The sequence below is a fragment of the Peromyscus leucopus genome, chromosome 23 (assembly GCF_004664715.2).
Source record: "Peromyscus leucopus breed LL Stock chromosome 23, UCI_PerLeu_2.1, whole genome shotgun sequence".
NCBI classification, from domain to species: domain Eukaryota; kingdom Metazoa; phylum Chordata; class Mammalia; order Rodentia; family Cricetidae; genus Peromyscus; species Peromyscus leucopus.
In genome coordinates this window covers 34,946,041-34,959,295 of record NC_051082.1, presented here as the reverse complement: position 1 = coordinate 34,959,295, position 13,255 = coordinate 34,946,041, and the positions used below count along the sequence as shown (strand labels likewise).

Genomic DNA, 13,255 nt, shown 5'->3' with positions numbered 1-13,255 from the left:
TGGAAGAAAACTTAGTATGTAAAGAACCCCAGGAAGACGATGCACTCACACAGCATATGTACAAACCCAAACTACACTATCTTTTAACATAGGAAATGAAATACCACAAGTTGTGGTGGTCTGAATTACACTGTCCCCATAGCCTCATATGTTTGAATGCTTGGTCCCCAGCTGGTAGAACTGTTTTGGAAGGATTAGGAGGCGTGGCCTTGATGGAGGAGGTGTGTCACTGGGAGCAGGCTTTGAGGGTCAAAAGCCCACACCGATCCCAGCTCTCTCCCTACTGCTTGTGGATCAGATGTAAGTTCCCAGCTGCTTCTCCAATGCCATGCCTGTCTGCCTGTGGCCATGCTTCCTGACATGATGATCACGGACTCACCCTCTGAAACTGTAGCCTCCAATTAATTCATTCTTCTGTAAGTTGCCTTAGTCATGGTGTCTCTTCACAGAAAATAAGGTATGACTAAAGGTAAGAAATAAGGTATGAATAAAATTCAAAACCCATTCTCAAAAAAACAATGATTAAAAAACAAACAAACAAAAAACCAGGCGGTGGTAGCGCACACCTTTAATCCCAGCACTCAGGAGGCAGAGCCAGGAGGATCTCTGTGAGTCTGAGGCCAGCCTGGTCTACAGAGTGAGATCCAGGACAGGCTCCAAAACTACACAGAGAAACCCTGTCTCAAAAAAAAAAAAAAGAAAAGGAAAGAAAAGAAAAAAAGGACTTGGGGAAAGCAGACAAAGAGGAAATATAGACACCACAGAAAGTGAATTTTTTAAAAACGTGAAAACACTGGACAACGCTGCTTCACTTGTAGCGATAAGAGAATGAACAATGAATATCTGTGACACAGAATTAGCAAAAAGCAAAGCCAGTATCGGACTTTTTCAAAAGCAATATATAATTACTTCAAGGGGTCTCTCCACGCCCCTGTACAGGACCAGCAAGAGCCACAGGCATTATTCCGTGCAGGGACCCAGCTGCAACAGTGAACGCCACCACAGAACAGTGACAATAACCTTGGCCTGCCCGTGCCACGCCATGTAGTTTCTACAAAGGACAAGTCACACACGAGCGTGTGCTGACAAACTACTTTTAAAGAGCATGAAGGCAAAAGCTGTAGATAGATAGGTTTTGCTGAGCATACTGGCGCACACCTTTAATCCCAGTTCTGGAAGGCAGAGGCAGGCAGATCTCTCTGAGTTCGAGGCCAGCCTGGTCTACAGAGTGAGTCCCAAGACAACCAGGGCTGTTACACAGAGAAACTCTGTCTTGAAGAATCAAAAACAAAACAAACAACAACAAAAGAAGTACAGGTATTGAGTATGGCTTAGGTCTAAAAATGGATACGAATAAAAACACGCACCCCAATCTTCATCTCGGGAGTGATTTCCTCACTTTCCTTGAGTGGCCTCTGAGTTGTTTTTTTTAAGTTTGACTGGCTTCTGTCCAATGTGCACAGCTCTGCCGTTTGAATAATGGTACTAGAGAACTTGGTTCTAGCAATCTCTATTTGCAAACTTCTGAAGACAATCTTGAGGCAGTTAAGCTGCTCCTTATAAATGACAGCTATCTAACTGCACTGCCCAACTTTGTCCCTTAACATCTCAACACCCCCCACCCCCACAGTGGCACCTCCGCCTCACACTCCCGTTCTTCTGTTGCAGAAGCTGCTGCTGCTCCTTTGGCCCCACACAGTGCTCTTCTCCTACACCACTTCTCCAAGTAAATTTGCTTCAGTCACGCTGCTCTCCATTCCCGAACGAACAAAGCCACCAATGTTCAGATGCCATGTTATGGCTTAGATGTCAAATGTCCTCAACATGCCCACGTGTCCTAACACATGGTCTATGGCTACTGGCACTGTTTTGAACTCTTTGGGGGGGGGGTGACCTAGGGGACATGACTCAGAATGAGGATAGAAGGGAGGTTTGAAATTTATAGCCAGGCTCTGCTTCCTGTTCTGCCCAGATGCGGAGTCCTAGCTGAATGCTCTACTATCAGAGAGCCATATTCCCTGCCATGATGGACTTGGAGTCTCTCAAACTGTGAGCCAGGAGACAGACAAACAAGAACTACTTCCTCCCTTACACTGCTTTCATCAGACTTCCTGTCAGAGAAATGAGACAAGTTACCAAGACAGGTCATTGGTATCAAGAAGTAGGGCCATTGCTTCACAAACCTGACTACTGTGGGATGCTCCGTATGTCAAATTGCTCTGATTGGTCAATAAATAAAACACTGATTGGCCAGTGACTAGGCAGGAAGCATAGGCGGGACTAACAGAGAGGAGAGAAAGAAAGAACAGGAAGGCGGAAGGAGTCACTGCCAGCTGCCGCCATGACAAGCAGCATGTGAAGACGCTGGTAAGCCACGAGCCACGTGGCAAGATATAGATTTATAAAAATGGATTAATTTAAGCTATGAGAACAGTTAGCAAGAAGCCTGCCACGGCCATACAGTTTGTAAGCAATATAAGTCTCTGTGTTTACTTGGTTGGGTCTGAGCGTCTGTGGGACTGGCGGGTGACAGAGATTTGTCCTGACTGTGGGCAAGGCAGGAAAACTCTAGCTACACCTGACCATGTAGTCCATTGGCTCTTGGAAATGGTCTGCAGGGGAAATGTTGAAGAGGTTGGAGCTATATGCTAGAGAAACCCTAGGATGCTGTAAGAAGATAAACAGATGCACAAATGGGCCACTCTGGCGGGGCCTCCAAAGATCAGCATGCCAAACCAACAGACAGCACAGGCCCCAGCCCACCAAGTTCAGAGATGAAACCGTCTATGGCAGTGGTTCTCAACCTATGAGTCTCGGCCCCTTTGGGGGTCAAATGACCCTTCCACTGGGGTCACGTAAGACCACTGGAAAACATAGATATTTATTGTACAATTCATAACAGTACCAAAATTACAGTACTGAGTAGCAATGAAAATAATGTTATGGTTGGGGGTCATCACAATGTGAAGAACTGTATTAAAGGGTTGAAGCATTAGGAAGGTTGAGAACCACTGCTCCAGAGGAACTGAGTTAGAGGGTATTCATGTTCATTACAGCAAAGAATCTGACTGCATTCTGCTCATGACCTGGAATTGTGACCATGGCTGAATTAAAGTCATAGACTGAGTCATACACTGAGCCGCTTGGCACAAAAAATCTTAAGAGAGTAACAGAAAGCCTACAATGTGGTTACTATTCATTCACGCTTAAGTTAGTAAGATCACAAAGACACAAAAACGGTGTAATTTGCTAGGGAAAGGTTTACAGCTGTTAAAGTTGTGGACAGGCAGCCAAAACAATGGAGCTGTAACTGCAAAGAAACTGATGCCATTAAAGAAACACTGAGCTGGTTAAGTCCTCACCCATCAAAGGCTCCAGCCTTCCCTATTGAAAAACTGCCTGTGGTTAGCCAGGCAGTTGCTCGCTGACTGCCCCAGAAAGGGACTAGGCTACATCTGAAGCCAGCACAACTTGGTGCTATTATCTACATGGTGCTCGTTTTATAGGTTAACAATGAGTGAAGAGGTCATGGAAGCTTGTGCCAGTCTTAGAAAGGCACCAAGGGTGGACATCACGTGGAAGGACCTGATTCTTTGCAAGGAAGCCAAGAGATCCAGAGAAGCCAGACCTGCAGGGGAGACCCAACAGCATGAACACTCAGTGAGGAAAACAACAGGTTCCAAATGGAGAGGTCAGTGTGCTGCAGGTGAGAGCTGGGAGCCACCGAAGCGTGCAGCACATGTGGGGGCAATCGCTGGGCTTGGGGGTTGACCTGCTGCTGTGTCTTGTCTTGCTATGTCCCACTTCTCCTGAGACGCTGTCTGACTCTGCTCCCTCATAGGCTGCGTGTGTGCGTGCAAAGTTGGATTTTCACTTCTTAAGGACTCAGTTCTGAGAGACTGGCCTGATTCTCAGAAGAGACTTTGAACTTTTGTTCAGTATTGGAACTGTGAAACTATGGGGACTTTTGAAGCTGGACTGAACACATATTGCATTGAGAGGACCATAAACCTAAGCAAGCAGAAGTAGGAAGTTATGGTATGGATATGACTTGTGGGCCATAGACTCATGCTTAAACATCTGGCCCCCAGCTGTTTGCTTGGTTTGGGGAACTGGTGGCCTTTGGGAGGTGAGGCCTAGCTAAAGAAACTGGCTCTCTGGGGCTAGAGGGCCTTGAAAAACCAACTGGCCAACCTGCTTCCTGTCTCACCAAGGCATCTCCAGAGATCTCAGTGAAGAGTCTCAAGACTCCCTTCACCACGACGGTGTCTGCTGCTCTGAGCTCCTCCCCCAGTGCAGGTATATGCTCTTACATCCCAAATACATACACTCTTCCTCCCCAAACTGCTGCTGCCCGGCAGAGAGTAACGCAGAGTAACCAACATACCGAGCATGCGTACACAGAGACTATTACACAAGACAGCGGCGAAGGTGGCAACCGCAAGAGTGTGTGAACCTACAGGAAGTCAAACATCTACTGTAACCTACAGGGAAAGAAACCACTATAGAACACAACCAAATACAAAATTAAAGAGCGACTATAAGAGATCAAAGAAAACAGAAGCATTCTATAGAGCTAAAAGGTCTAAGATGATGAAGGACAGATGGAGGAGAAAAAAACAACAAGAGAAACTCGAGTTATTAGTTTATAACTAATGCAAAGGATTCCTCCTCTTTAGAGGATCAATTAGAGAACAGGCCCCCACATCAGTCAGTGCCATCAACACCCACATTCAACCTGAGGATGCAAACACAAAAACAAACAGCAGCCAGAGCAGACTGCCTCAGCACCAGGTCCCCACAGCTAGCACACTCAGAGGCCCAAGATACCCTATAGTTACAGATCCCAGTCGGCACACAGCAGCTCCAGACCTCACTTCTGAATAACTCAACTATTTAAGTCTACGTAAGTGGCTTCTTTCCAAAACGCTTCTTCCAGGGCTGTTCACAGCATTTTTTACAACTTTTCTTTCTTTCTTTTTTTAAAGATTTACTTATTGATTATGTATAGTGTTCTGTCTGCATGCTTGCAGGCCAGAGGAGGGCACCAGATCTCATTATGGATGGTTTTGAGCCACCATGTGGGAGCTGGGAATTGAACTCAGGACCTCTGGAAGAGCAGCTAATACTCTTAACCGCTGAGCCATCTCTCCAGCCCCTAAAAGAATTTTTTTTTTTTTTTTTTTTTTTTTTTTTGGTTTTTTGAGAGAGGGTTTCTCTGTGTAGCTTTGGAATCTTTCCTGGAACTCACTCTGTAGCCCAGGCTGGCCTTAACCACACAGAGATCCACCTGCCTTTGCCTCCCAAGTGCTGGGATTAAAGGTGTGTGCCTCCATCGCCCGGCACAACTTCTCTTTTTTAACACACTTAATCCCCAAACAACATAAATACCACAAAGGCAGGGGACTAGTCTGTCTTGATCAAACTTCAACTTCATCCTGGATAAAAATTGAGTGACTGACATGCCATAGGTTCATAATGTTTACTGAATAAATAAGCTGCCTAGCAACTTATTTTCATAGCACTTAGTTTCAAAATTTACATTATTTCTTAGTTCTGTAATTCTTTAACCTTAGGTTTTAGTAAAATTTCTGGCAGCCAAGATATTGCATGAAAAGTTTAAACATAAAGTTTAGAAAAATGTCACTGAGGAACAAAGACTCCAAAATTAAAAATCACAACATGACTTTCTCTGGTAAATATATATTGAGTCACATAAAAATATAATTACATGAGCTTTTATGTTTATTTAACTTCACAGAAAACCCAAAACTCTGTCTGAAAATTGGTTATCTAAGAACCATTCATTTGTTATGGTAACATAATACTATGTGGTAGAGAGATGCCTACATTAAACACAGCATTAAACCCCCAATAGTCTTTCAGTAGGCAAAAGGAACTCTTGTAAGAAGACACAGAGTCATTTAAGCTTTCATGTTGAGAACAGTTCTACATCATGTTTCTAACTCACACACAGTGGAGAGCACTGAATCCGCCTAGTGTTGTACACAGCAAGCAAAGCTCCCCTGGGAATCAACAGATCCCACAGGCCGCGGGTTACAATGAGCTACACAGGTCCTCAATGTCAGATATTCTCAAAGGGAGTATGATCACTGCAGTGTGCTAACAACTGTCAGCAATTAATGTCGCCGTACACACACCTCGCTTTACTGGAAAGTGTGTGGCTCTCCAAATATTAGTGCATAGAGTGTTAACATTTAAACATATAGTAAGTCCTAAGATGCAGATTCAGGACAAAAACTCTGATCATTACTGCACCTAGTTCTCTACACAAAACTGAAAACTTTAGATCCTAATCCTCCCCAAGAGTGAACAGACAGGTTAAAAAATTACAGACTTATTGGCAAAGAGCACAAACGAAATCTACAATGACCACGTTTTGTCATGAACCAATGTACAGCATTAATGTGCAATGAAATTTGGTGAACGATGATCATGCAAATAAAAATCCTCCATAATAATTTTTGTATGTTTTATAAAATGGCTTTAAAGATATATTTCCATAAATATTTCCAATGCAGTTTAGTTGATGACAAAAATACAAAGCTATCCTTTATTATCTATGGCATAGATTTAAAAACATGCTTTTGTACTGTTGAAATTGAAACAGCACTGTTTCAGAGCCGAGCTAAGGACACACTGAAACTCCCAAGTATCATAATCCAGTGTGAGCTGCCCGACCACAGCAGCCTCCGGTCTCACTGCTGTCAGCACTGCTGCAAGTGAAGAACAGTTCAACACCGAAAGATTAAGACACAATTCAAACATCTTTTTAAAAATAAAGTGTTTCATAAACATAAGGAGATATTTAAAAGAAAAATAATCACATCATCTGCGATACATACAGGAAAATAGCAAAGTGTTGTTTTCTAAAATAGTCGCTTCTTTATTGCATCCCCAATCTACTATAGCCAATTCTGGAAACATACCTTAAACATAAAGGTATACTCTATGAAAATGTTCTGTATCTGATAATAAACTTGGTAACTTAGAATGTAATTTTCTCTTCTGTTGTTAACAATCGTGCAAAAACAAGTCAGCACCCATGAATGTAAAGTTAATTCAGGTGAGCATAAGATGGTAACCAATACATTTCGGTTCAAAACGCAGTTCATACAACTATATAACCCATTGTCAGACTTTGCAGATAAAATGACAACAGAACAGATCTCTAAGATGAACTCAGGCCAATTTCCTTTTCTCCTGCTCTGGATGCAGTGGACTCGGTGTCAGCGGAGTGTGACATCTACAGTGTCACTCCACACCAGATGTCACTGCCACCCCCATCCCACCCCCCACAAAACAAGTTTTTTTGGCTCCAAAATAAAGTACAATTATAAACTCTTGATGAAAAACTATGTTAAGGGGTCATCTATCATATACTATGGCTAAGTATGAATTTACAGAAAAAGCACATCTCATGATCAGCAATGTTTTTCATGAACATGCAACTCACTATAAAATACAAAACACTTGGCTTTCAAGAACAGATTTATAAAGATACACTGCATCAATAAAATTTTTTGTTTCTGATTAACTTTACATGGTTATGGAGAAGGAGAACTTTTCTAATGTGTATACATCAGATTTTATATTATAGTGTAATAATTTGCATTTTCTGAACATAATGTTCAAGAAGTAGTATCTATACACAATAACATTCTAGACTATTAAAAGCCCATCAAATTACAGAATTTTATTGATACAGTAGATTAATATAAACTGAAAAAAAGATGATAGAATGAAATAAAGAATTTAGTACATTATTTTATAACACACTCTTTAAAATTAAAATATTTTAAATCTCTTTCTTAAAATTTTCATTGCCATGAAAGGCCAGAAAATTCTGGGACCAATACTGAGGTGTAAAGTCAATAAAGAACTTGAGGACTGTTTCACAATCTGCGTGGTGTCCTCCCGACAGGCGCTGCTCTAGTGTAAAGGCAGAGAGGCTCTAGCACCTCTCCAGACGAAGGGTGCCCTGGGTAAACACAGCTGAGATACAAAGAGGGGAAGAGACTATTTAATGCCAACAAAGAGTGACATCAGGAACATGACACCAATTGTTGAAAAGCAAATTTCACAGTAAAGTTGCAGAGAATACAAATACAAACACTGACTGACCAGTGCTCGAGATCCGTCCTAACAGATGCTCTTCAGATGAACAGGTCCCGTGAGCAGTGGGCCTGTCAGTTTAAAGCCGCAGACAGAAGCTATACAAGCACTTCAGAAGTCAGAATGGGGCAGGGCTATTTACATGCTTCTTCTTTCGTATGTCTACACAGCCATCACACGTGAAACCTTCCCAAGACTCCGCAGTCAATGCTATCACTATGTGAATGGCTGACACATGTGACCACAAATTCATGGCCGTCAAAGGTCCAACTGTCCACACTTTGGCAGTCCCATTTTATGCATCAAAGGCTTTATTTAGCCTCATACTTGACAAGAAATGTTTTTTTGTTTTTTCCCCAAGCTTTCACAATGAAAGTTAATGACATGTGTTCATCGTCTCTCTCGTTTGGAACTTCTCCGTCGTAGCTGAAGAGAAAAGTCAACAGAGAACTAATGTGAGCATGTCCACAATTACCATAGTAACAACCACTGCTTTCCACACAATCTTTATTCCTGCACGGTTCTGAATTTCTTTTCACTTCTTTCCCTAAACCTGTCTCCTTCTTTCTTCCTATCTTCGGGTACTTAGGCTTGTATGACATCTGCACATGGACAAGCCCACAATTACTCTCAGATCCATCATCTTTCTCCTTATACTTTCTGCGGCAAAGAAAACACTTGACTCTTGGACAGTTGTTGAGTTTGGCTCCCAACCGCTGCAGACACATCTACACAACCTCAAGTTCAAACACACTACCATTTACTGGCAAGGTCTAGAGGAAGCCTAAAACTCTGATTCAAAAACAAGGTCAGGAGCTGGGCAGTGATGGCGCACGCCTTTAATCTGAGCACTCAAGATGCAGAGGCAGGTGGATCTCTGTGAGTTCGAGGCCAGCCTGGTCTACAGAGGGAGGTCCAGGACAGCCAGGACTACACAGAGAAACCCTGTCTCAAAAAAAAAAACAAACAAACAAAAAAAAAAAAAAAAAAACCCAAAAAACAAAGAAAAAAAAAAACCAAAAAAACCAGAAAAATCCCAACAAGGTCAGTCTAAAACAGCATAAGTAAAAGGAACAGGGGTTTAATTGACTCAACCTACTTCACAGTTAGTTGTTTCCCATTACTCTGGATGATTCAGTCTTACTTTCAAATCCCTCCCCTCAGTCTTTAAGAAACAAAGCAGACCAGCTCTGAGACACTTTAGAGCGATTCATATAAACGCACCTTGGGCAGATGGGATGCTGAACACTCAAGAGAATCAACCCACAGAGGCCAGCTCTGGGAATGTGGGAACTGACCAAACTCAAGTTTCCCAAATGAGGAAAACTGACTGAACTGACCTAACGTTTTGTGCTAATGTGTCAAGAAACCAGTTCCTGTATGTATTAATTTCCTCTTTCTCCAGTGAGAAATATGTGGTGACTAGCAACAGCATGTGTTATCTAAAAGAACAAAGTCCCTGGGAAGCAGCAGCTCCTCCTTCTGTAGAAGGGGCACCCCAGCGCCAAAGCCAGTTGACACTTCAACCCCAAGGCTGATTTTACTTCAAGATTCAGTTTTATTCTGTGTGGTTTTCTTCTGGTTTCTATCGTTAGACTCAAAACAGAAACATCAAAAACATCTGTGAAACACAAATAAACAGTTCGTGGATCCCAGTGCCTGGACTGGCAACATGACATCGCTACACTCCTGGAACCACTCAGCATTCAGCTGACAGGTTCACTGGACATCCCAACACCTATCGTTCTCACGTAAGTTCAAGCTCCCCTCAAATTGGTTTTTTCCATTATTCAAGCTGGTAAGTGAGTTACATGACAACTAATGAGCAAAAGCATGAATATCTAGAGTTAGAGCCAACAGCAGGTGCTAAATGGAGCTGACTGAAATACTTCCTGGCTCTCTTTTTGCATTTGTAACTCCCCCCCACCCACACACACACCACTCCAATAAGCACATACATTTCCTGCAGAGACGTCCTCCTCTTCTGCTCCTTCCTGTGCAGTGTCATCACTGACAGGAGAGCTGGCCTGGAGGACATCCATTTCTTCACTCGAGTCATTCTCTTTAGTAGCTGTCTGTTTGGAGCGTCCTACACGGCTAAACACACCAAATAAAACGAGAATGCCAACCTTAAGTTGTGGATTAACTCACTGGAAGAAATGGCTTAAATGACCCATGAATTCTTGTCATTTTATCCTCAATTATGTCCTAAGAGATGAATTTCCACCTTGACTCTCAAGCATTGCTCTGAGAATCTTACAAAGATTATAGAAAAGGAAGGAAGGTGTGGCCAAGACTGTTACCAGGAAGGACTTCACCACAGCCTGAAGCGGACGCCTGCTCCACCTCTCCTCCTCCTCCTCACAGAACGTCTCTCCCACTAAGTCGCTCAGGGCAGCAGCCTCTAAGTAGAGAACTCGCACCTTTCCTCTTACCTCCTTAGACTGTCCAGAGAGGAATCTAGACCCATTCACTCCTCCCCACCCTTCATTCCTACCTCTGGGTTTTCTTCTTACAAAGTGACTCTTGAAAAACACAGAACAGGTAGAATCACTCCAACAAACCCCTGCACTGAACCAATAACCCTGGAAATCCCTTCAGGCTGTCCCGGCCTAACTGTCTATTCCTGACAGTTACAATCCCGTAAATCTCTTGCCTTTTCCAGTTTCTTGGATTTACCAGTTTTTTCACACTTCAGAAACTTCAACTATAGTATTCCCCGAATGGTCTTTTCCCTACTCTCCTCTTCTGTTTATATCTATATACTATGTGTTAACATGTGTGTGCTCAGCGCACTTGTGGAAGTCAAGGGATACTTGAGGGAGTTGGTTCTCGCCTACCATGTGAGGACTGGGGATTGAACTAAGACAGGCAGGCTTGACAGCAAGTGTATTTACCACCAAGCCATCCCATCCCATCCCATCCCATCATCCCATCCTATCCTACCTCACCTCATCCCATCCCATCCTACCTCACTCCATCCCATCATCCCATCCTATCCTACCTCACCTCATCCCATCCCATCCTACCTCACCCATCCCATCATCCCATCCTATCCTACCTCACCTCATCCCATCCCATCCTACCTCACTCCATCCCATCATCCCATCCTATCCTACCTCACCTCATCCTATCCCATCCTACCTCACTCCATCATCCCATCCCATCCCATCCTACCTCACTCCATCATCCCATCCCATCCCATCCTATCTCACTCCTCCCATCACCCCATCCCATCCCATCATCCCATCCCATCCTACCTCACCTCATCCCATCCCATCATCCCATCCTATCCTACCTCACCTCATCCCATCCCATCCCATCATCCCATCCTATTCTACCTCACCTCATCCCATCCCATCCTATCCTACCTCACCCCATCCCATCATCCCATCCTATCCTACCTCACCCCATCCCATCATCCCATCCTATCCTACCTCACCCCATCCCATCATCCCATCCTATCCTACCTCACCTCACCTCATCCCATCCCATCCTACCTCACTCCATCCCATCATCCCATCCCACCCTACCTCACCCCATCCCATCATCCCATCCCACCCTACCTCACCCCATCCCAGCATCCCATCCCATCCTACCTCACCTCATCCCATCCCATCCTACCTTACCCATCCCATCATCCCATCCCATCTCACCCCATCCCATCTCCCCCATCCCATCATCCCCCCCCCTACCTCACCCCCCCATCCCATCCTATCCTACCTCACCTCATCCCATCCCATCCTACCTTACCCATCCCATCATCCCATCCCATCTCACCCCATCCCATCATCCATCCCATCCCATCCCATCATCCCATCCCACCCTACCTCACCCCATCTCATCATCCCATCCCACCCTACCTCACCCCATCTCATCATCCCATCCTATCCTACCTCACCCCATCCCATCATCCCATTCCATCCCATCCCATCATCCCATCCTATCCTACCTCACCCCATCCCATCTCTTCTTCATCTCATCCCACCCCACCCCACCCCATTCCATTCCATTCCATCCCATCTCATCCCATCCTATCCCACCTCACCTCACCTCACCCCATCCCATTCCACCCCATCTCACCTCACCTCATCTCTCTCTCCTAGTATTTTCATGTAATCAATTCACTATCACATTCCAAAAAGAAAACTTTCCCAACTCCCAAATCCTTCCACCATATTCTCTTCTAAGGCTCTAATATTTTCAGGACAAATACCAGAGTTATAGTTCCACATTCCTATGTGACTACTTAGTATCTGCCTGCCCACTGGAGAGCACATCTCAAGAGAATAAAAACTCTTGTCTGTTCTGTGCTACCATACAGAATTACATGGATGATGATTATAATGTTTTTCAATTATATTACAGTTAGAACACAAAATGCAGACAAACTATAACACATTATTACTCCAGCTCTGAAACAGAACTGTCCAGAAGTGTAAGGTAAAACAAAAAGTCTCCTTCTGTACTGATTTTGTAAGATATAGTTAGGTTTTGAATGTTCACAGAATACAGAGTTATGAAACTTGAAGGGACATCACAACCATTTGAGCCCTTAACTTTATGATGTCTGCGTAAAAAAAAAAGTAAGTTATAAGGGTGAGAAATTGAAGTGTGATCTGACTGGTTTTGATCTTTGGACCAAACACATTTAGGAAGCGGTCACAATAATATACTTACCTTTACTCCTAACATTACAGAAAACTTATACGGAAGAAAGCATGAAGCACTGACTGATACTCAGGCAGCTTTTCCTCTTCCTGTGGAACACACAGGAACAGGAAAAATTCTATGATACCCAAGCATTTAGCTAAGACGTGTTGGAAACTCGGAAAAGTCAAGCAAAATATCAGGTCTTGGTAGACTTATTACCAAGACTGTAATTATGTTTGATTTTGAAGGTAACCAACAATGAAATCCAATTTCAGTGCCAATTTTTCAATAAAGTTTTAATTATGAAAAAAAAAAAAAAAAGTCCAAGTACTGGGTACAGTTACATACTGAGCATGCTCAGGAACAGAGCTGACAGTTCTGGCTAACAGGACATGATATTCTGGTTCTACTTCCCTAACAGAAGACAGCCCTGCCTGGTTTGCAGCTGACAGTGCTGGTGCTCATA

General features: G+C 43.5%; 1 protein-coding gene across 6 annotated transcripts in view; it reads right to left on the bottom strand.

Moving 5' to 3' along the window:
- Nucleotides 1-5,727: 5,727 nt before the first annotated feature.
- Nucleotides 5,728-13,255, bottom strand: part of Pds5b (PDS5 cohesin associated factor B) — a 160,385-nt gene continuing 152,857 nt past the window's right edge. For all 6 annotated transcript variants that reach the window (XM_028878096.2, XM_028878091.2, XM_037198395.1 and 3 more), the window contains 2 exons: nucleotides 10,095-10,233; nucleotides 5,728-8,562 (listed from right to left, as the gene is read on the bottom strand). In XM_028878096.2, the coding sequence (XP_028733929.1) occupies nucleotides 8,527-8,562; nucleotides 10,095-10,233 (175 nt within the window). In that variant the 3' untranslated portion in view covers nucleotides 5,728-8,526. The remainder of the gene's footprint in view (nucleotides 8,563-10,094; nucleotides 10,234-13,255) is intronic.